Source organism: Zerene cesonia, chromosome 8, assembly GCF_012273895.1.
Source record: "Zerene cesonia ecotype Mississippi chromosome 8, Zerene_cesonia_1.1, whole genome shotgun sequence".
In the NCBI taxonomy this organism is placed as follows: domain Eukaryota; kingdom Metazoa; phylum Arthropoda; class Insecta; order Lepidoptera; family Pieridae; genus Zerene; species Zerene cesonia.
The window spans coordinates 5,208,816-5,230,332 of record NC_052109.1 but is presented as its reverse complement, the minus strand read 5'-3'; the positions used below and the strand labels follow the sequence as shown (position 1 = coordinate 5,230,332).

General features: G+C 31.5%; 3 protein-coding genes across 3 annotated transcripts in view; 2 read left to right on the top strand and 1 right to left on the bottom strand.

Moving 5' to 3' along the window:
- LOC119828824 (glucoside xylosyltransferase 1) overlaps positions 1–4,865 on the top strand; it is a 7,613-nt gene extending 2,748 nt beyond the window's left edge. The window contains exons 3-6 of the mRNA XM_038351107.1: positions 1,498–1,690; positions 1,762–1,877; positions 2,085–2,267; positions 3,231–4,865. Coding sequence (XP_038207035.1) covers positions 1,498–1,690; positions 1,762–1,877; positions 2,085–2,267; positions 3,231–3,407 — 669 coding nt within the window. The 3' untranslated portion in view covers positions 3,408–4,865. The remainder of the gene's footprint in view (positions 1–1,497; positions 1,691–1,761; positions 1,878–2,084; positions 2,268–3,230) is intronic.
- A 1,672-nt stretch (positions 4,866–6,537) lies between these two features.
- LOC119828825 (NPC intracellular cholesterol transporter 2 homolog a-like) lies at positions 6,538–10,783 on the top strand. The gene is made up of 3 exons (XM_038351108.1): positions 6,538–6,716; positions 7,967–8,083; positions 10,386–10,783. The coding sequence occupies exons 1-3, from the start codon at positions 6,626–6,628 to the stop codon at positions 10,682–10,684; spliced, it is 507 nt and encodes a 168-aa protein (XP_038207036.1). The 5' UTR covers positions 6,538–6,625; the 3' UTR covers positions 10,685–10,783.
- A 529-nt stretch (positions 10,784–11,312) lies between these two features.
- Positions 11,313–19,949, bottom strand: LOC119828826 (ecdysteroid-regulated 16 kDa protein-like). Its single transcript, XM_038351109.1, has 3 exons — positions 19,806–19,949; positions 12,917–13,027; positions 11,313–12,255 (listed from the first exon to the last, which is right to left on the bottom strand). Exons 1-3 carry the CDS (start codon positions 19,885–19,887, stop codon positions 11,978–11,980), a joined length of 471 nt encoding a protein of 156 aa, XP_038207037.1. The 5' UTR covers positions 19,888–19,949; the 3' UTR covers positions 11,313–11,977.
- Between the last annotated feature and the right edge of the window lie 1,568 nt (positions 19,950–21,517).

The following is a 21,517-nucleotide window of genomic DNA, read 5'->3' as shown; positions in this document are numbered from 1 at the left end:
TTTTTTAATGGCAGAGCAAGCAAAGGAGCAGGTGGGCCACCTGATGTTAAGTGGTCACCACCGCCCATGAACACTTGCAACACTTGAGGTGTTACAAGTGCTTTGCCGGCCTTTCAGGGACATATACGTTCTTTTCTTGAAGGCCCCAATGTCGTAATTGTTCGGGAACACAGTAGCTGGTAAATCGTTCCAAAGCTTCACCGTACGCGGAAAGAAGTTGCGGGTGAAGCGTACGGTGGTGGACCGCCAACCATCCAGATGGTGCGGATGGAATTGGTTTTTACGGCGGGTGGTCCGATGTTGTAACTGTGCGGCTGGTAAAAGGGTGAAAAATTCCTCAGAGCACTCCCCATAGTACACCTCCCTACGTCCCTTTGTATTTTATATAAAAATACAAAGGGACGCAACGTCTCTTCGTAAAGATAGAGAATCAAGCCTATCGGAAAGCCTACGGCCATTGACAATTCGAGTTGTTCGACGTTGGGTGGTCAGGTATGATTTTGTTTTCCTCTATTACAGTGTTCAAACTTTTTACCACTTAAAAAGTATGGCTTATCGGTCTATAAGATGACACCTCTTTCGGGGCCTTGTATCAGGATGTTTATGATCTGAGCCACTTTGTACTAGGATGGGACAGACCGCTAGATGTTATAAACCTAAAAATGGGTTAAAAATACTAAGGCTGCTCCTGGTATTTCTTTCAGAATTTTTATAGTTAGGTGTAGGTATAAGTAATATCGGGGAGATATAATATGTTTCAAGTTTCTTATGACTGTTAGCAGTTCACTCCCTTTTTTATAGGAAGATCAAGTTGGTAAGAATCATGCTTTTCAGGTCATTCTGCATATCAGTAGTCATTGTATTTTGACTAAGATTTGGAACAGACTTTGTTTGGGTGAGCCACAAAAATTTCTCCCTTCTATGGATCAATTTTAACCCAGGTACCATATACTTTCCGTGCAGGTGTCTTAAAAATGATGGGTCTTTTGAGTCTTCTTCACGGCTTTTCAAAATCTTACAATGTTTTCATCTTTTTCGACTTGTTATAATTTTTTGAGTTTGGCTGATAGACTACTTGCTGCGCCCCAGTCAATTCCAGTTTTCCAGCTGTCTAAGTACCAAATTTAATTTCAATCGGTTCAGTAGTTTTGGCGCGAAAGTGTAACGAACACACACACATCCTTACAAACTTTCGCATTTTTAATATTAGTAGGATAGGATAGGAAGGATTAAATCTTATTTTGTGCTTTGGGTATCTAGTTGTCTGCCACAAATTACAAGCTTATCGTTTCTCTCGAAGTGGGGTACATAACATACATGTGTACATAACATACATCGAACCCCCCAACACACTGACTATGCTGTCAGCTCGCGAATGAATTTTGAACAGTCTGATTGACCATGCTTCTTGGTAGCGGGACTGCTGCTTCAGGCTGCTTCAATCAGCCGTGGCGCACGTGGTGATATGAGAATGCTTATATTATGTATTTTTTTCAGACATTGATTCCTCACATAGATGCAATGATATATGTGGATACTGACACTTTATTTTTGGGACCTGTTGAAGAATTATGGAATCATTTTTCAAAATTTAATCACACACAAATATCAGCAATGGCATTAGAAGATGATAATCCAAATATATCTTGGTATCCTCGTTTTGCTAAACATCCTTTTTATGGAAAATATGGTGAGACTTTTAGACAAATAAATATATACACTTATTTGTTAAATATTATTTATTTATTATAATATTTTTAGGTCTCAACTCCGGTGTTATGTTGATGAATTTAACGAGAATGCGAGAATTTGGCTGGGTCGACTATGTTACTCCAATTATGTTGAAATGGAAATTGTATATACCATGGGGTGACCAGGTAATATTTGTTTTACCATGTTTTTTTTTATAATATCCAATGATAAGATACTTTATAAGTTATTAATATTCTAGAGTGTCTTTAAATATTAATGTGAATAAACTAATTAAATGTTACAATGTTTCACATTTCAAATGTTATAATAAAACTTTAGTGCACATAAAAAATATGTATATAAGGATATTAAATTACGCGTTTTATTTTCAGGATATTATAAATATAATTTTTCATTATCATGAAAATGCAGTATATGTACTGTCCTGTAGATATAATTACCGTACAGATCAATGTATGTATGGTGATGCCTGTGCGGATGCCACAAGTCAAGGTATCTATGTATTACATGGGAGTCGGAGAGCTTTTCACAATCATAAACAGCCTGCATTTGAGGTAATACTTGATCCATTTTTTTATGTCATATAGCAGACAACTGAGTTAGTGGTTCGCCTGATGGTAAGCGATCACCACAGTCCTTCAGGGATATTTGTAGAGGAAGAGCTTCTTTAAAAGTGCTGTGCAATTTAAAGGAGTAAGGGATGAGGAAGGATTGATGAATGGAAGGAAGGAATGGATTGGGAATGATGAGGAATAGAATATGGGCCTCTGGCCCCCCCCACCATCATACAAAACATAGTAGCATGCCATTATTTCACGATGGTCTTCTGCGGGGTGTGGTATTTCCTCGTTGCGAGCTGGCCCAATTCTTGCCGAAGCCTGCTCAACTTTCGAATTAAAATTTCGTTGGGTGCGAGCTCCAACTTATCCTTATTCATATTACAAACATGAAAGTTTGTTTGTTTAATTGTTTCTTTGTTTTTCTTTCACCTCGTAACGGAGCGATCTTATGATATGATTTTTGCGATATGATAAGCCAGTGTGTCATAACTATTAGCCGCGGCTTCGCCTCTGCGTGGTATTCGATTATATCGCGCTACATGGTAAGGAGTAGCCTATAGGTTTTTCCAAGGTCTTGACTATTTGTCAAAATTGGTTAAGTGGTTAAGGTGTGAAAGAATCTTACATGATTTTATGTTTGACAATAAGGAACTTCCATACAAACTTTCATCCCCTATTTCAACCCCTTCTTCACTTTTTTTTGCAATAAAAAGTATCCTATGTCTTTTCCCAAGTTCAGTTATATCATCATACCAAATTTCATCAAAATCGGTTCAGTGGTTTAGGCGTGAAAGCGTAACAGACAGACAGACAGAGTTACTTTCGCATTTATAATATTAGTAGGGATATTGCATTTTTTATAGCACTTATGATCAATATAGTACTTATGATAAAATTCTGTAACTGTAAAAATGAAATGATTTAAAAAATCTACGAAAAGAATTACTATTGTTTCAGGCCGTGTATCAAGCTATTGACGAATATGAAATAGGAACAGAACCAAACAATGTGTTGGTCACAATGGAACAATATTTTGATGCAGCCCCGGAATCTAATTGCGGTAATTTAAAGGATGCTTTTCTTAAAGTGCCAAAACAGCTAATCAGTAACATGTTTGTGAAACCAGAAAGCTAACACACAAAACCAGCTGTCAACTTATATATCTAAAACAGTTTTGATTTTTATACAGTACGTAGACCATAGTATATAATATTGCAATCTCAAAACACAATAATTTTTATTTTACCAAAAACTAGATATAACATGCTGCGCGCCATCCACTGGATGTTTGAAGATATTTGTTGTTTTTCATGTTATATTATATTATAAATGTGACTATATATTATATGTAATAGGCATTTTTGATCCTGACACTATTATACTAAATACTTGAGTTACTTTCTTTAGTAATGTGATAATACAATTGAATATAAAACTGACAAAGATATGTTTACTCATGTAAAAAAATAATAAACCACTCTGTTTCAAAACCGTCATATAAGTCATAACTCATAATTACAAAGATCGTTTTGATTGAGTTATTTTTATTTCACTTGAAGCGTTTTATAAAATATGCATGCACAAAATCAGAAATTATTTATTTTAAGTAATCATTAGCTGATTATTAAGAGAAGTGATCTCTAATAAAAGAGTAATGATGTAGGATGACACACCTTTTGTTACCATCTCCCAATAAGTATAAGTTTATTTTTAAGAATTGTTTGTGCGGTTATTTTATATATACTATTTATTTATCAATGAGTGTATTGTATTATAAAAATAAGATGTAATTAAAATATGTAAACAAATCCAGTGCACATAAGTATGTACGTATGAGGCCGTGTTTGTGTTATGCCCCTTGGTATATTTCACGTATGTTTACAATATGTACTTTTTTAAAGAAACATGCATCTAAAAATGGTGCAAAATGTGTACTTTGTGTTTGTTTGTTCTGTGTTATTAAATTGGGTAACTGAGATTAATTAGTGAAATGTAGCAGTGAAACTACAAACTATTAACAGCTCATAAGTTAGATTATCACATATCCTTGTTTGTTCTATGAAAAATTACATTAAAATATTTTAATGTAAGCGTACGGAAAACCACTTTTTTAAATTATTAATGTAGAATGTAAAACTCAGCAAAATTGAAAAAATATCGCTACTCATATGACATTGATAATATGTGCTTTCATATATTTTATTAAAACCATTCAAATCTTATTAAACGATTTTATTGCATGTAGTTTAAATATTTTAAGTAAAAGTTTTATTGATGCAGTATTGTGCAAACCGCGAGGTAACACTTTTTAATATTAATATTAGCATATTTATTGTTTATTTATTTAAGATATTTATATATGGATCTGATAGAGAACTTAAAGAGGAAAGGCACAAAAAGTTTAATTTTATATACTTTATTTAAACTACTTCTGACGTAGCTGTGGACGACCTCTTATATACAGTATTATGCAAAATTTTTAACACGAATCGAAAGGAAATTTATAGAATGATAAGTTTTACAAAAGTATTTCAATCTGCCTCATATTATATTATTCTCTTATATTAAGTGTTAAATGTATTGTATTTTATTATACATTTATATTGTAATAAATTTTATAAGTTTTAATGTGGTCTTTCCTTCCATTTTCCTATTATAGAATAATTTACAACAGTATGATGAAAATATGTATACAGCCTTTTTTGCAGTATTTGCATTGAGTTGTGCTATTTAATTTAATGTTTTTATATCATTTAATGTTTTTGTTAATTTTAAAACCAAAAGCCTAAAAACTTCCTTGTTCCGCATGTTCCCATAATACATAGTTATTTTACGTAGAAGCATTACATCTAATACGAATAGACGTCACAGGACTGTAATTCTAACCTGCTATTAATATTTAATTTCTTTAATAATCGTGACTAATAAATGTTGCTAATTGCACTGTATTTCCTTGAATACAATTAGCACATTAGCACGCGATGAATAAGATGTTCATATTCGCATATTTATACCAAAAAATTTATCTTAACATATTTTATATTTATGTCATATACTTGTCTTTGTTTTCAATACGATCATAATTGAACACTAGCTGTGACCCGCGGTTGAAACCGCGTAAGTCCGTATCCCGTAGGAATATCGGTATAAAAAGTGCCTATGTGTTATTTCAGTTGTCCAACTATCTACGAAGCAAAATAGTATTATTATTCACCAATAGATGTCAGGAAAAAAAAAACACGAATAAAACACGAATATGACATTTTCTAAAAAAAATTCCTAGCTAGATCGATTTATCGCCTCCGAAACCCCCTATATACTAAATTTCATGAAAATCGTTGGAGCCGATTCCGAGATTCCAATTATATATATATATATATATATACAAGAATTGCTCGTTTAAAGGTATAAGATAATACATATACAGGGTGTCCCGCCGATTGTGAACTATGCTCCATGGTGCTTATAGATTTACTTATAACGGAAAAATACTTGGATAACAAAAAGACGTACAGCATTTCTTATTTGATATTTTATTAAAATCGATGCGTACATCGCTAGCTTCGCCCAGCTGGCATATTCCGCCGAGCTAATGTGGGCATCGTGCTTATGAAAACATTATCTTATATGTATGTATGCGTGCGGGTGGCAAAAGTAGACGGACGGGTGGCCAGTTAGGGGTGTACACATAGAGTTTTAAAATATCATATAATAGAAAAAAAATATACATTAACGATTTTATAAGTAATTTAAACGTAATCAGCGTTGGGAATAGTACACCATCGGCGGGATACCCTATTTAATGTTGTTCTTTTTGACTTCTTTTTGATTCTTCACGTACAGCATACTTTCTACAAAATATTAATGACTGGGTTCAAAAGTAGTTTGATATGTGAAGAGGTATGCATTAAATAGGTAAGGTTTTCTAGTATTAATATGTATTAGTAAATATTTATTACGTAATTTTTAACACAAACATTCAAATTTAGAAATGTAAATAGAAAGTAAGCTAATTTATAGGTATAGGAAAATATTTTTTATGAGATCTAAAATCGAGAGTACGAATGTTTTTCGTCTATTAAATTATATCTACCGGATTTATTTAATTAATCATTTATTGACAATGAGCAACAGAATGATACATTCTATTATTTATTCTTCTTTTTTTACTTATATTTCCACCTTGGTCACCAGGTAAGCGTGGCCTTAATATTTACATTTTTTTTTATAAAATAAGCGTCTTTATACGCGACCTTCACGACAAGTTTTAGGTAGTGAGTTAATGTTTTTCCACTGTCAATCGCAGTCCTTTTGCCTACAAAATCGGTTGTGTAGCGGCAAACTGTAATAAAATGAAGAATTTTATTTTTCTTATCGTTATAGCAGTAGTTCATATAAATGATGTACTGAGTGCTGTAAATCCGCTAGTTGCACAGTGCAAAGGTAAGATATTGTTACCCATCAGCTACTTACACGATACCATTCATTAATTCGTTTCCTTACATATAGGTACAAGTTATCACTTTATTTTAACGACTATTTATTTAATTTGTTGTAATAACCTTTTAATAGTTCCCTAGACTTATTTTTTAAACAGGTTTAAAAAGTAAATCTTCATTGCAGGACTTGCCATACCGGTTATGTTGTGTACATTAAAAAATATCCCTGGTGAATCCTGTTTAAAAAATCCTCAATTTAATTCCATAGATCAATTTTGAAATTACATATTACTTTCGAATTTATACACCTAAGGTACCGTCCTTGGGACAAAAATACATTAATATTTGCGATTTAATAAGAACTTTCACAGGAATATTTGCAGACAACGATATCAAGCATGAGATTCACCAAATCAACAATTATCAATAATAATATATGCGATATGAACATGTACGTTTACTGCGTAGGCTAATTGTTTAATTTTTAAATAAATAGAATAGCCATCACAAAACAGTATCACTTAAGGATGTTTTGTAAAATTGATAGTAGGAGAGATTTTGAGCGTCATATTTTTTACTTCACCAATTCATTAGATACACTGTATCGTAAAGTATTGCTGTGGTAATTATGTCCTTCTAGGTACATTTGATGCAATTGTTGTAACTAGTAGGTAGGTTCAATTTAAAACAGAACATTTAAATATCCAATTATAGTTAATATTGATTCATTAACTTGTTTCTTGCTCGATGTCTGAACTGAATAAATTATATTTTCACAATGGAGGATTGCGACAGCAGAATCTGTAAATAGGTTTGACTGGCTATCTGGGATCTAGGTACATAGTAGATTTTTGAGCATTAAAGGTATTTATCGACAAAATCATATTTGTTAACGCCTGTGGGTAACGTTTGTTGCATTTTTATGAAAGTTTATTTAATTTTAAAATAAATCAAGTCTGCTGGACATCATTGCTAGTTTGCATGTATTTTAAATAAACGCAGTTCGTTTTCACGTTAACATTTATGTATGGTTTAGAAGTATTCAAAATACAAACTCAGTAGATATTAGGTAGGTATTTTCTAGCACATTGTCATGTGATCAATTTGCAGACTTAGATTTGGTACGACGTATGTGAAGCGGACACCTAGAGTCTACACGGCGAATTTGTGCAATAAGTTGCCGAATCTCGTTCTCAAGTCATGAAAAAAAAATGTAATTAAAGAAATATTAATCATAATCAAATCTTATTCCAGGTCGTTCCTTTGATAATTTGCAAGAGAGAATTCAAATCTCTGCATGTCAATCGGCTAAAAGTCGCTGTAAACTACGTAAAGGCACAGACGTCCACGTTACATTCAAGTTCAAACCCAGTAAGTATTGCACTATTGCGAATTCAGTACCTATGCTATTTATAGTATCGATACTAATAACGAAAAGAAGCTATAAGCAAATAAGGTATAAGAGAAAATGCGCGAATGATTATTAGTAAGTGTCGAATTACTGTTTTTGCAAAGCGCGGAAAGAAAGATTGCCATTATCTTTCAGCATGGTAGTAGCAGTAGCAGCAGAAAAATTGCGTCGTTCTATTTACATTGTTCTTAAACGATTATTATACGGCTAAATAAAGTATATTTAAAAAAGATGATGCTCCTTAAAATGATCAAAATCGGAGGGTTTTGTTTTTATAATAGTTAGACCAACAATTTTTGCTTTTTTTTCTACATAATAATGGGCAACTGGGCTGGAGATTCGCATCATGGTAAACGATCACCACCACCCATGAACATTTACAGAGGTAGAACACTGCAACAGCGTTGTCCGTTTTTAAAGGCTAAAGGGTCTAACGACGGGTAGGTACTTATGAATCAATGAATTTGAAAGGGTGAAGAAAAGGATACGGACCTCCTCCCATTTAACGAACGAAACACAGTATTGTTACTATTTTACGCCGATCTTCTGTGGAGGTACCTTCCCAGAGCGAGACCCTATTCAATTTGTGCCGAGGCGTGCTCAACTCTCACACTCAAAATTGCTGAAGTGGTTTTACCTTATAATATTTACTTTATTTGATAATAGCATTTCCAGGAAGGAGGATAACGTATTTTCAATGTCTCTAATAAAAGCATATGTAATATGCATATTCATTAAATGAGACTAAAAGTTTTTATTCACTGTGGTTTTATTCATGTAAAACTTCACCTAATTATTTTACCATGTAAATCTAATTTTTAAGAAAAAGCCTAATTACATATTTAACCTAATTTATAGTACCTTTAAGTCATAACCGGTTTTTTATGTTTAGATACATAACTCATAATGTATCGGATTTAATAATAATTGTTCGGTTTTAACACAATATCATTTATTAGTTTATTACTAACATATTTGTAATCTATAAATATAGATTTGCCATAAATAGATATCTTTTATTTAAAATAGCTACCTACTAAATAAAAATTTGCACCTCTTATTTGTTGAATAAATAATTAGACGGTGTTCAGTTTTAGCAAAGATCCAACGTTGCCAAATTCAAAATTAGTAGGTTTTTACGCTTTAACTTCGATATGAGCGAAGGAATCAGTAAAATTGTGGACTTACACTATTAAATTCTTACGTAAGAAATCTCAGTGTTTTATGTGGTGAAAATTTATCAAGGTTAATATTTTACGGAATTATGAATCCCATTATCTAACAAAAGAACAAGATAATTCTGATTGTCAGGAATCATAATGGCATTTATTAATAGAAATACTTAGACAATATTACAATATATGAATAAAGATCATTCAATACCCCAATTGGATACAAAAGTGTTGTAATTAACCTTTTTTATGAAGATATTAGAATACAATGATAATTTATATATTTTCACAGATAATTGTCAGTAGGTAATTGGGTTATCATGAGATTGATCTTTGATTGGATCTGAATAAATTAGATGATGTATACCTATCCATAAAACTTAATACTTAAGTGGGTTAAGGCCAAATGAATCAATACATAAATACATAATTTATACAAACACTTAAGATTTGAATTTTTATGTAAGATAGGGGAATATATTATGAATTGTTGTATGGTATACAACTATGTATAAGTAAACGTATGTGGTACTGTTGGAATATCTAACCTATACATTATGTCTTCGGGCTGACTCGGGCTTCGATTTTCAAGCTTTATTTGGGATAGTCATCTATAAACCTCCTAAGTACTTAGGAAATGACTGGGGAATTTCAATGTAAAAAACTGTTTAGTGTTTCATGTAATGCCAGATCCGAGACATTACGCTTTAGCCTCAAGGAAAGGTTTTCGATAAAACGTCTATGCTGGAATAATATATCACCACCATTAATCATTATTATTATCAGACCATTTATTTTGTTCTCACTGCAAGGACAAAGCCTGCCTATGAGGGTTCAGGCCATTATCCACCACGTTGACCAAGTACGAGTTGAAATATGTCACATGTCGTCGAACTTTTGATTCTTCGACATACCGGTTTTCTCACGATGTTATACTTAATCGATAGGAATCATGGCGATGTGATTTTACATTTACACCGATGTAAATACTTACATATTAACAAGCTGTATAATGAATGGTAATTATTAATAAGGTCTATGTGTGAGCACCTAATTTCGGTAATCTTACCCTACATTTTTAATATTTCAGCAACAACTGTGAAAACTCTTAAGAATGAAGTATATGCGGATATCGCGGGGGTGCCATTACCGTTCATTGGCGTGACGGGACGGGATGCGTGTCAGTCCGTGGTTAGAGCAGATGACGGCTCACCAGCCCGGTGCCCACTCGAAGCGAACGTAGAATACGTTTATACAAACATCTTTCCAGTAGAATCCTACTACCCAGAGGTCACGCTCCGTGTACACTGGGCACTTATAGACGGAAGTCGAGACGTTATTTGTTTCGAAGTTCCTGCTGCCATCTCGCCCGCCTCGAAAAAAGGGTAAATGCTAACGCCTACCAGTAGTATCCAGGTTGTAACGCGAGAAGTAGCCTTTTTTATACTTAAAGCTGTATTTGAGCTTAAAATTAAACAAGTAAAGCTTTATATTCTATTATTTTACTTGTAACTTTGAAAAGGTATATTTTATAAATAAATTCGAGTTTATACGATCAAATGTACTTAATGTGTATCTTGTATGCATTTGTATTCAAAGCTAAGAATTTACCTAATATTTGACTAGACGCATTGGTCAGAACCATTTGTTTCTCTGGTCAATAAAAAAAATAACTAAGGTATTTCATGGATATTTTGTATATTCATGGATATTATGTATCAGACTTTTTGGAATATATAACTCTGATGAGTCTTTAATACTATGTAGGTATTTCTAATCAATATTTAGATATAAATCGTATTAATTCATTATGATACCAAAATTACCTGAGAGATTAAAACGGTTACCTAAATTCGATTTTGGGATATATGTAAGGATACGGATAAGATTTCTACCGACATATTCAATATATCTACATTTTTTCAGAGTGTATTTAGAAATGATAAAGTACTATTACTTACTTTTTATCACATAATAACCTATCACATCAAGTGATATTATGGGAGAAAGAAAACTCGTTTTGTATACTTTAATTCTTAATCCATTAAAATATATATGTAAGTACTAAAATTATAACCATAATAAACTTAATCAATACAATAGCTAGTAGGTAATGAACAGAAATTCTGGAACATGATTGTTCTGACAAAGAAACAGACCACTCAAGAATCCAAAATTAATTCAGTTAACAATGTGTAAATCTTATCAAAATGGTACAAAATTTTATTGAATATAAATGTTGCAATGTTCAAATTCTTTTATCTAACTATAAGCTAGGTACAACTGTAAGATCATTGTGCAGGCAACTATATAAAGAACACTTATATATACTTCAAATAAAGGACATCAAAGGACTTCTTTGTTAGGCGAATAGACAATATTATACACCATAATATTAGAAATTAATAATTTCACGTGTATTTGTTTCAGCGGTATTTGTCCTTCAATCGATTACAATAAATACATTGCAATCTATGTAATCTATATCTAATAACATTTTCATTCGTGGTATAACCAGATATTGACATCAACCCATAAATCTGCCCTCGTTACAGTCAATCGCCGGTTCATACGATCAAGGTCTAATATCACACATCATTTAACGGCACGTTGCTCGTGAATCTTTGAGAATAAATATAAATACTTCCATGACCATGTCGATTTTAAACAAGTTATAAAAATCTAAACAATTTTTACTGGCATTTCGAAGCAAATGACTCCTTTTTTATGTGCTTGTAATTCCCAATGTACTTTGGCTTCTATTGATGGATAAAAATTAAGTATGGGAAACGAGTCCTTATATGTGTATGTTGTTCCTGCTTTGAGTGGGCACGAGGCTGGCTGCCCATCGGCAGTCTGAAGTTTGTCGCATACTGGATTGCCGTCGACTCCCACAAATGGTAATTCAACTCCAAAAACATCAGCCACTACATGATTTGTTATTTCATCCAGGTCGGTGTCTATAAAATTAAAAAAAAAAAATCGTTATAAGTTTGTAGCTGTTTAACTTACGCCGATTTAACCATTAAAACCGAGTTCACGTGTCGTAGCTAATAGAATGCACGAACTAGAAAATAATCATCGTCAAAACTTTCTTTAAAATTCTTAACTAACTGCCTTTTATTCATACCATTAATTATATTAATATAGTTTTTGCTCGCGGTTCGCACGCGTTAATTCAAAGTAGTTTAATAGTTATAATAATTAATTTAATACATATAAACGTTCGTCTTGAATCACTCTATTCGTGCAGTAGATTTTTATTTTATCACGAATAGAAGACAGATAGACTTTATTTTATAATATGTAGTGATAATATTTATTTGAGCATTTTGAACTCAGTTTTGGTCGATTAAATGTAATCCTAGCGATGTTCGCGTCTGTCTTTGATCACGTTCAAAATCATCGGTGAAATCGGCCCTTAGCGTATTTCTGTATTTGAGAACAATGTTTGTTGCAATTTGTTAAAAAACACATGTTCATTGTATTTGTTTTATATAATATACATGAACAGAATATACCCTCTTAATTGCGATATAGGTAATCAAAATGACACTTTTCAATTGATCAAAAATATCATAATCGCATGCAAAAAGTTTTAATTATAAACATAATATTTACCTGGTGTAAAATTAATGCTGATATGTTGATTAGTTCCTTTTTTTAGTTTGCATGGTGCTTTTTTGCAGGGCGTCAATTGAACATTTTCTTTCAAATTCTGAATGTTTTTACCTGTAAAAATTAAAATTAATGGTAATTATTTGAGCTCTATTTGTACATAAAAATATATAAGTGATGAGTTGGTATGCGGTAATTCGTAGGAATTCTTTAATATTAAGTATTGCATTTGCAACTGACTTTCTTTTCTGAATACCCTTGATTAAAACAAATAAAATAAAAATCTCATCATGAGATCACGAATTAAGATATCAGTCGAACATAATGTGGTTCCATCAGCTTTCCCAATAAGAAGGCGGGTAGGTACCTGATAACTACTTAATGCTTTACCTATTATTAGAACATTTTTGCTAAATTTCATGCCTTTCACGTTTATAAGTAGGTATTAATTTTATTTTGTTTTATTCCATGCGATAGTCAATATTTGAATCACTATAGTAACGTCGAGTTACACAAACTTTTTTCCAAGCAAAACGGGTTTTGTTTTTAATGCGTATATCTTATGCAATTAATGATCTACTATAGATTGCATTATTTTCCTGCAATAACATTATTTGATATTCAGAATTTACAATGTAGGTAGTAGTCAGATGCCATCAGACTTAGTGCAATTGATTACTAGAACGACGAGTAATTATTATCGTTTTATATAACATAGACTTATAGCAGGCTACACGAGTCAAGGACATGTCTATGAAACTCTAGATCTTGTTCATGATTATCTTTGTTTGAATTGATTTAAAATGCATAATAACGATCGGCCATAGCCTCGCACATTTGTCGTTTCAACAAATTTAATAAAATCAATTTATACTCTCATGTCATACGAATGTTCAAAATAGCATGAAATGCGTTCAGAAGAATTTTCGCAAATATGGCTAAAGTCGACAAAAATACGCGACGGAGCCCTGTATAATTTTTCTCATAAGTGATTCTATATAGGGATTACGATAGGTACCTTCATAGATGATACACTTATATACTGGTTACCTTATTGCAAGATAACTAATATAATAATTAGTTTATATTTGACTATGGGCCCGTTCCCTATACTCCACATAAAGCCTCCCAGGGATCACATACAAATCCAACTATTAAATTATTTTTGTAATAGATGCAGTAGTTGGTAGTAATAAACGCTCTTCAGCTTTATATTATTAGTGTTTTAATAGTATTTGTATAGCTGGTTTTGTACTGACCATAATATTTACAAATGTAAAAATAATTGTCTAGCTCACCATCGACCAAGGATGTGGAAATCTTTTTGACCTTTATACAGCGTAATAAATGATTGTTCTCTAAGTCGTCATAACATGTTATTATTGAAATAAAAGCAATGTAGAGTTGAATACAGTGCAAACTAAAATTATACACAAACTAGCTGAAACTCGCGGCTTCATTCACGTGGTACCAGGTTTATAATAGGTCTAAGTGCTAATTCACATTATAGTTTATCTCTGTAATAAATTTCATACAGATACGATAACTATATACGATATACGATAGCTTAAGGATGAATGTATGCAAACATGTATGCATTCATTTATTATATTAGTAAGGTATCTATTAATTTTTTTACAGAAAACTAAACCGACCTCAAATTGTCAGAACAGAACTAGATAAAATTTAAAGGAGACCACATGGCACCAGCTTTCAAATGTAAAAATCATAAAAATTGGCTCAGTCAGTAAAAAGTTATGAGGTAACAAAAGTTTGGTTGAAAATGACAGATTTTTATGTTTACTATTTAGATGTACCGGTAAGCATTTTACAATCGTCAAATCAATGTACCTACTGGTTTTAATGTGTTTGTAGTGAGTAAGATGGATTTTGTATTTATTATAAACACAGTCGTAACTTTGGCGTACGTGTGGCTAAAATTTAATGCACATAGACAAAAAAGCAAGTCAAGTGCGCGTGACTAGAGTAAGTATAAGTCGAAACCTAAATTTTTTGTGATGACGAATTTTGTAAATTTATGATAAATATCTTTTTTGCTCTGTAAGTTTTAAAAATATTGTACAAGAAATTTTTATAGATAAATTACGCTTGTAACTAAATGGTTATTTTCAGTGATGTAGAAGATAGTGGTAGATATACATTTCTGCTCTATTATGATTAGCTTTGATAACGAAGTCTTACAAAATTTATAACAATTTTATTACACTAATTATAAACTCGACCGTTTCTTAGAGTACGGATCGGAGATACGGATATACGGATCTTTGTCAAATATAATTATTTTATTAAATTTGTACAGAGAGAGATTAATCATTATTGTGACGCGAGTGAAGCAACAGAATCAAGTTTGTACCTATGTTATAATTTTCTAAAAAGAAGGCGTTACTTTTTTGAAATATTTATTTTTGAAAGAGTTTCAATAACTTGAAGATACAAAGATACGAGGGTCTATGATAATTAATGATAACGTTCTTTTTAATTATACTCCTCGTGATTTATATTCAACGATAAATTGAAATACTCGCACAAGGATACCTAATTTATTAATGAATGTCTATAAAAAATAATTTCTTTTCAAACATTTTTTAATAAAAAATATAGTAGCTAAAAAGGTTTTCCAGCTCTGTATCGATGTCGAAATATACATATATTTTTAAATAATTAATTAATAAGGTAAACATATTGTATTTCGTATCTCAGTTGTTCTCGAATTAAAAATATAACTTAGCCTAGTCTAGGTACAGATAATATACATATAATATAATAGGCATGAGCGCGATGTTCATATCAAATATATCCTAATTAATAGGCATAATATTTGCATATGTATTAGTTCATGATGTAGATACTGAATTAGATTCACGAGGTAACTTCCGTCAATCGTGAAGGCTTGTCTGGTCTGGCCTGCATTTATTACAAAAGCAAAAATTTCATTATGATTTATACGAGTATAGTAAACAAGTATTTAAAAATATTAAAATATGTCTTTGGATAAGCGGAGTCTATTCATGGCATCAATATATTATCAAGAAACGAAAATAAATATATCTGTGTGTAAGTTATTAACTCTGTTTTATCACGTTACTAAGTATGTAACTAGCTAGCTGGAACTCGTAGCGTCACTCGGAACCCGCGTATAAGATATCTGCTTATGCACTTACGCTATAACACAGACACCATAATATTAGTAATCTATTTCTGTATCAAATTTCATTCATATCCGATCAGTTATTTTGCGTATCCATACATTATTTTATAAATTATCACGTTTGTAATTTGTGATTGTTGTGTCGACTTCATGATTTCACATTTGATCATAAAACATGCATTTTACACAGCAAAATTTGTGAGGTGAATAACAATTTAATTTATTCAATCTATTGTGTTAAAATACAGTATATAGTTAATATTTATTATAAAATGCATATATATGAAACAATTTCATCGTTTATAACTATAAAAAAATATAATTATATTATTGACTTATACTGAGCTGAGGCGTAGTGTGATAATAATTATTAAAATCAAATCAAACTGACGGCGCATCTCTGATCGTAGACCCGACGCAAAATGAGGGGTGTTATATTGACGTAGATGTCTTTGTGTATGTGGCGATATGTTTATTAACACTACTACAAAGATTGGCATTCGCGATTTCTTCATGCATCACGAGAACACAATCTCGGATTCAATGAAAATTTTCTAATTGTTGAAAATATCTTACAGTGTATCAAAAATTGCGATACCCAATACTTTTATTAATCTATTTAAATCCAAACCTCATTTTTGAATAAAATTTGTCTTTCTTTAAAGAAGCTGCACAAGTGTGATAACATGGACTACGGATGTGATTGCTTATCGCATTTTGTAACATTATTTTTAAACTTAGTAATAAGTAATTGAGCTTATCAAAAGGAAAACAATAATATACCGAAGAGTTTGTAATTTCACTAATTTTAAACTAAGGAAGAAAATATTTAGAAATCTCAAAAGTTCGTGATAACTTCGAAGCATATTGCCTATGTTGTTGATAAATAATCTACTCATCACCATCCACTTATGTGTAATTTAAATATAATTTCGTAGTCATTTAGCCTATTTTATCTATTACATTATTTTTTTAATAGTCTGCTAACATATTAATAGGTATTCAAAAATAAAAACAGATCTACTAAAAAACGCCGCTCAGCAAAGTGACTGTTTAGTAATCTGTAGCAGGTGGCTAGACGATCTTCTAATGTAATGTTAGGATTTGTCACATGTGCGAACAAATACGGAACAAATCATCGCTTTTGAGGTCGTATGCTCAAGGGACATCAGTCCTATAGGACTCAGTCCAAAGGTTAGAAGAGTATATAGTACCCATATTATATTAGCATCTAACCTTATGTCAATAAATTATAAGGAAATTTATGTTTTTAAATTTACACGCGCATATATATCCAAGGTAGGTATTGACTATACAGCGGCAAATAGAATAAGACCCGCACTGTATGGTCAGTAAATATGTACCTACATATGAAGGTGTTATGAAACGTGGCCGGATGTTGTAGATACAATAATGGGCTAGGTGAACGCTCAATGAAGACAACATACCGCTCACGTAATTCAATGTCAGAATTCTGCAGTTTATCGGAAGTCATATTCTATAATTTATGCCATCTAGATCAGGTTTCGTTTAAAAAATGGATAGTGGTAATGATCTTAAATAATCTGCTCCACGAACTACGCACCACTTATTTACATTAAGAAAACAAGCTACAATTTTAGTGTCTACACTATTAATAATTTTAGATAATGATTTATATCCATTCAATTGCCTATGCTTATTAAAAATGATAGGATGTTCCTATAGGTAAACAATGAAATATTTACTATAATACAGTTGTATTTATTAATGAGATAAAGCTATAGACTTTGTTTATTTGAATGCACTATCAGGAACTACAGGTCCGATTTGAAAAATTATTTCAATGTTTGATAGTCCATATATGTAGGAAGTCTACAGAATGTAACTGAAACCGTGGGGCCTAACTAATATTATATGATATTAGTTGTCAGCTGCAGCAGTCAAATAAAGTTTAAGAATAATTGCTTTTGAAAGCTACTTTTTTCCGATTAGTGTGTGTGTGATTAGTGTGATTTTACGTAGCCTATAATTATAGTCTTCGTCGGTAAATCCATGCTATACAAAAATATATTTTTGTTCAAACCAGAATTATCACCTTTACAATATTTGTATTCATTATCTACTTTTTATGCTGTAAGCAAAAAAAAAAAACAAATTTGCAAATAAAAACAGTATGAACGTATTTTCTTTATCAAATACCAGATTTTTATGTTAAGTACCTAAATATTTTAAAATATCATTAATTAAGAAGCGGATTTGTACAATTTGGTAACTACACAAAAACATGTCCATCGTGTTAGGTTCTTTTACATACTTTTATCTTAATATATAAAATTCTCGTGTCACAGTTTTCGTTGCCATACTCCTCTGAAACGGCTTGACCGATTGTTATGAAATTTTGTGTGCATATCAGGTATGTTTGAGAATCGGCTAACATCTATTTTTCATACCTCTAAATGATCAGAGTAAGGCAGAACAGCGTTTGCCGGGTGCAGCTAGTAATATATAATTTTATATTAAGTATATGCAACTTGTATAATTTTTGATGATCTGTAACGTTTACGTATGGTAATCTAGATGATTAATTTTTTCATTATAAAAATTGTAATATATTTAATAACTTCGAATTCATCTAAGTAATAAATTAGTTACCCATTTCCAACTTAAACAAGGCCTAAGTGTTTTATTATTCAAATACCTACAAATATGTGTCTACCTAGATTGTTAATGTGTAGGTGTGTATTTTAAATGCCGTTACCATAGACATAGGTACTACTATAATAAATATACTCAAATAAATTGTTCGCTGCAAATTATCGCTTTATTTTATCACGCTTTTATTAGCTTCAACTGTTTGTCTCGGTTCAACTTCAGTTTATAAAAATAGATTTATCTTAATATCCTGATTGGGATCGCCAGGGTTAAAAAAATCTTATCAATAGCTAATACTTATTTACATAATGTAATTCTTCATAGAAATATATAAAAAATTATTTATTTAGGTTTGTTACATTCAGAACATAATTTAAAATAGACATCGAAGCACAGTAGGTAGCAGTACCCACTAGCTAAATAGTTAACCGATGCACGGTCTTTAGATAAGGCACCTATGTAATTTATCTTTTAATTTGAAAAGGTTTTATTAATTGCTTTTGCATTTAGCTTTATTACTTATAAACTCAACTTCAAGTACCCTTGAAGAGATATACTCATATGAAAATCCGTTCAAATTGTTCACCACTATAAACTCTAGTAGTTAGAGTTAATAATGAAAACAAACCTTAAAATTATAACTTGTTCCGGTAATGTAATTAATGATACAGAGAATGAAATTTCAATCAACAACTAATACCTCTGTCCTCAATACCGAGTGTAGACGAAAAAAAATTGATACAAATCAAAAAATATGTATAACTAATATATTTAATTTACCAACTGAATATCTATGTGCAATAAAATAAGTGCTTAATGTGTAATTAAAATAATTGATGAATGATTAAATACAAATTGTGTTATATTTAGTGATTTTAATATATCAAAGGTTTACACATTAGAAATGGGTTGCTTTTATAGGTATCCTTTTATTTTCTACAGGCAGATACTCAATAATAACTATTTAACAAAGATCTTTAATATTGTACGCTTTTTCTTTTGTATACTAAAGACAGAACCTATAAAGTAACATTTGAAGAAAGGAGGTCGAATGGTAACGGTCGAGTCTTACGTAAAGTGAATACTTACCGGGGCACTGCAATACGTCGGTTGCCGCGGCGATCGCGGCAAGTGCCAAAAGACTGCACACGACTACACTCTTTGAAAACATCGTTGTGTCTGGGACAAGAAACAACTGAACAGCTTCGATTACGAGGTCGTTTAAACGTCTTCTTCTCAGCTAGATTTGCAATGCGCTCACTGCTGTTTACAATAACACTTTCAGCGACAACTTAGAGTTCAAAATCCAGTGTTGGTCTTGCATTGCATGAATATGCTATTTTGTTGGATTATTTGTACTGCATAACTACAGATATTATTTAATGCTAACGCGTTTGAGAAATATAAAAAAAGCTATAAAAACAATAAAATTGTTTATTTGGCCATATACAAAGCGATTTATTTTGTCAAAGGTAGTTTTTTATTGTAGTAGGGTGGCAATAACAAAAACCAAGTTCCTCAAAATATTGCTGAGTAACGTAATTTATATTAAATTATTTTATACTAGACTTTGCCCGAGGCTTCACACCCGTTTTTCGGAGTAAAACCCCTTTCCCTCTGCCCCAAAAATAGCAGTATTTATTCACTATATAATGGATGTCTTTATACATAAAAATCTTCCTCTTGAATCACTATATCTATTAAGTAAAACCCATCAAAATCAGCTTTGTAATTTTAAAGATCTAAGCATACACACACACAGACGGTGGAAAGCGTTTGTTTTATACTGTGTAGTGATTTTCTTTTATATGGATTGCCGTTTTTTATTTCTACAAGAAGTTAAAAAAAATCATAAGCACCATTGTCTTAATATTAAGCGATCATATTATAACAAGGCAAAATAACATTACAGAAGGCACCCTTATGTAGCTACACGCTTAACTTAGATGTTTTGTTTGTATATTAAAGCTATATTATCTGTGATCTAGGTATATATTTCCGTCTAGCGTCTGCGGAATCCCTAACAGGTTGCCCGCTTTTTATAACCTCAACCTAATAAGCTCAGTATGTTTACGTATGTGACCAACTCCTTTAGACTCGGTTTTGATCCACTTTAAACGGACGAAATTTGTATTATATTTTTTACGCGCTTTAATGATGGAAGCACATTACTCTATTATAGAGTATTGTGCTTCCATCATTAAAGCGTGATTTTCTAGTTTTTTACACTATATCTCTTTGGAAGGCGAATAAGATTTTGATTTTTTTTTTATATCTTAGTAATATATAAATTGTATTACAAATGGATTCGATGTTATTTCAAGTACATGCATTAATCATCATACTAGAAATTATCTAAAATCCTAAGAATAAGCCTAACCTAACTTATGATTTTATAAGAAAAGCACATAGTTTTTTTGATCTTATACAATAAACTGGTAGACTACTGATAGAAGTATTCTTCTATTGGACCTAAGCATATGAAGTGGTTGAGAAGAAAAACTAACAATTTTTTGTATAGAATACTAGTTAGATCTTGTGGCATCACTCGCGTGGTATCTAGTTAAACAACCATACGTGCTTATCTCGGCAATTATCTATCTCAGTACCAAATTTGATATAGCTCTGATCAACTGTTTTTACCTGAAAGAGTTACAAACACTCTTACAAACATAGGAGATTATGATATTAGTAGAAAGTAGGATTCTTATTTGTTGTTCCTTAATAATCTACTGATCTCCGATAAAATGGTATACAAACGATTTAGCGCTACTACTTACTATTACAATTTTCAATTTAAA

Coding starts and splice junctions, on each gene's coding strand:
- LOC119828825 (XM_038351108.1), top strand. CDS start 6,626: ATGAAGAATTTTATTTTTCTTATCGTTATAGCAGTAGTTCATATAAAT. Junction 6,717..7,966: donor GCTAGTTGCACAGTGCAAAG/GTAAGATATTGT, acceptor ATCTTATTCCAG/GTCGTTCCTTTGATAATTTG. Junction 8,084..10,385: donor TACATTCAAGTTCAAACCCA/GTAAGTATTGCA, acceptor TTAATATTTCAG/CAACAACTGTGAAAACTCTT.
- LOC119828826 (XM_038351109.1), bottom strand. CDS start 19,887: ATGTTTTCAAAGAGTGTAGTCGTGTGCAGTCTTTTGGCACTTGCCGCG. Junction 13,028..19,805: donor CGACGTATTGCAGTGCCCCG/GTAAGTATTCAC, acceptor TAATTTTTACAG/GTAAAAACATTCAGAATTTG. Junction 12,256..12,916: donor CAGCATTAATTTTACACCAG/GTAAATATTATG, acceptor TTAATTTTATAG/ACACCGACCTGGATGAAATA.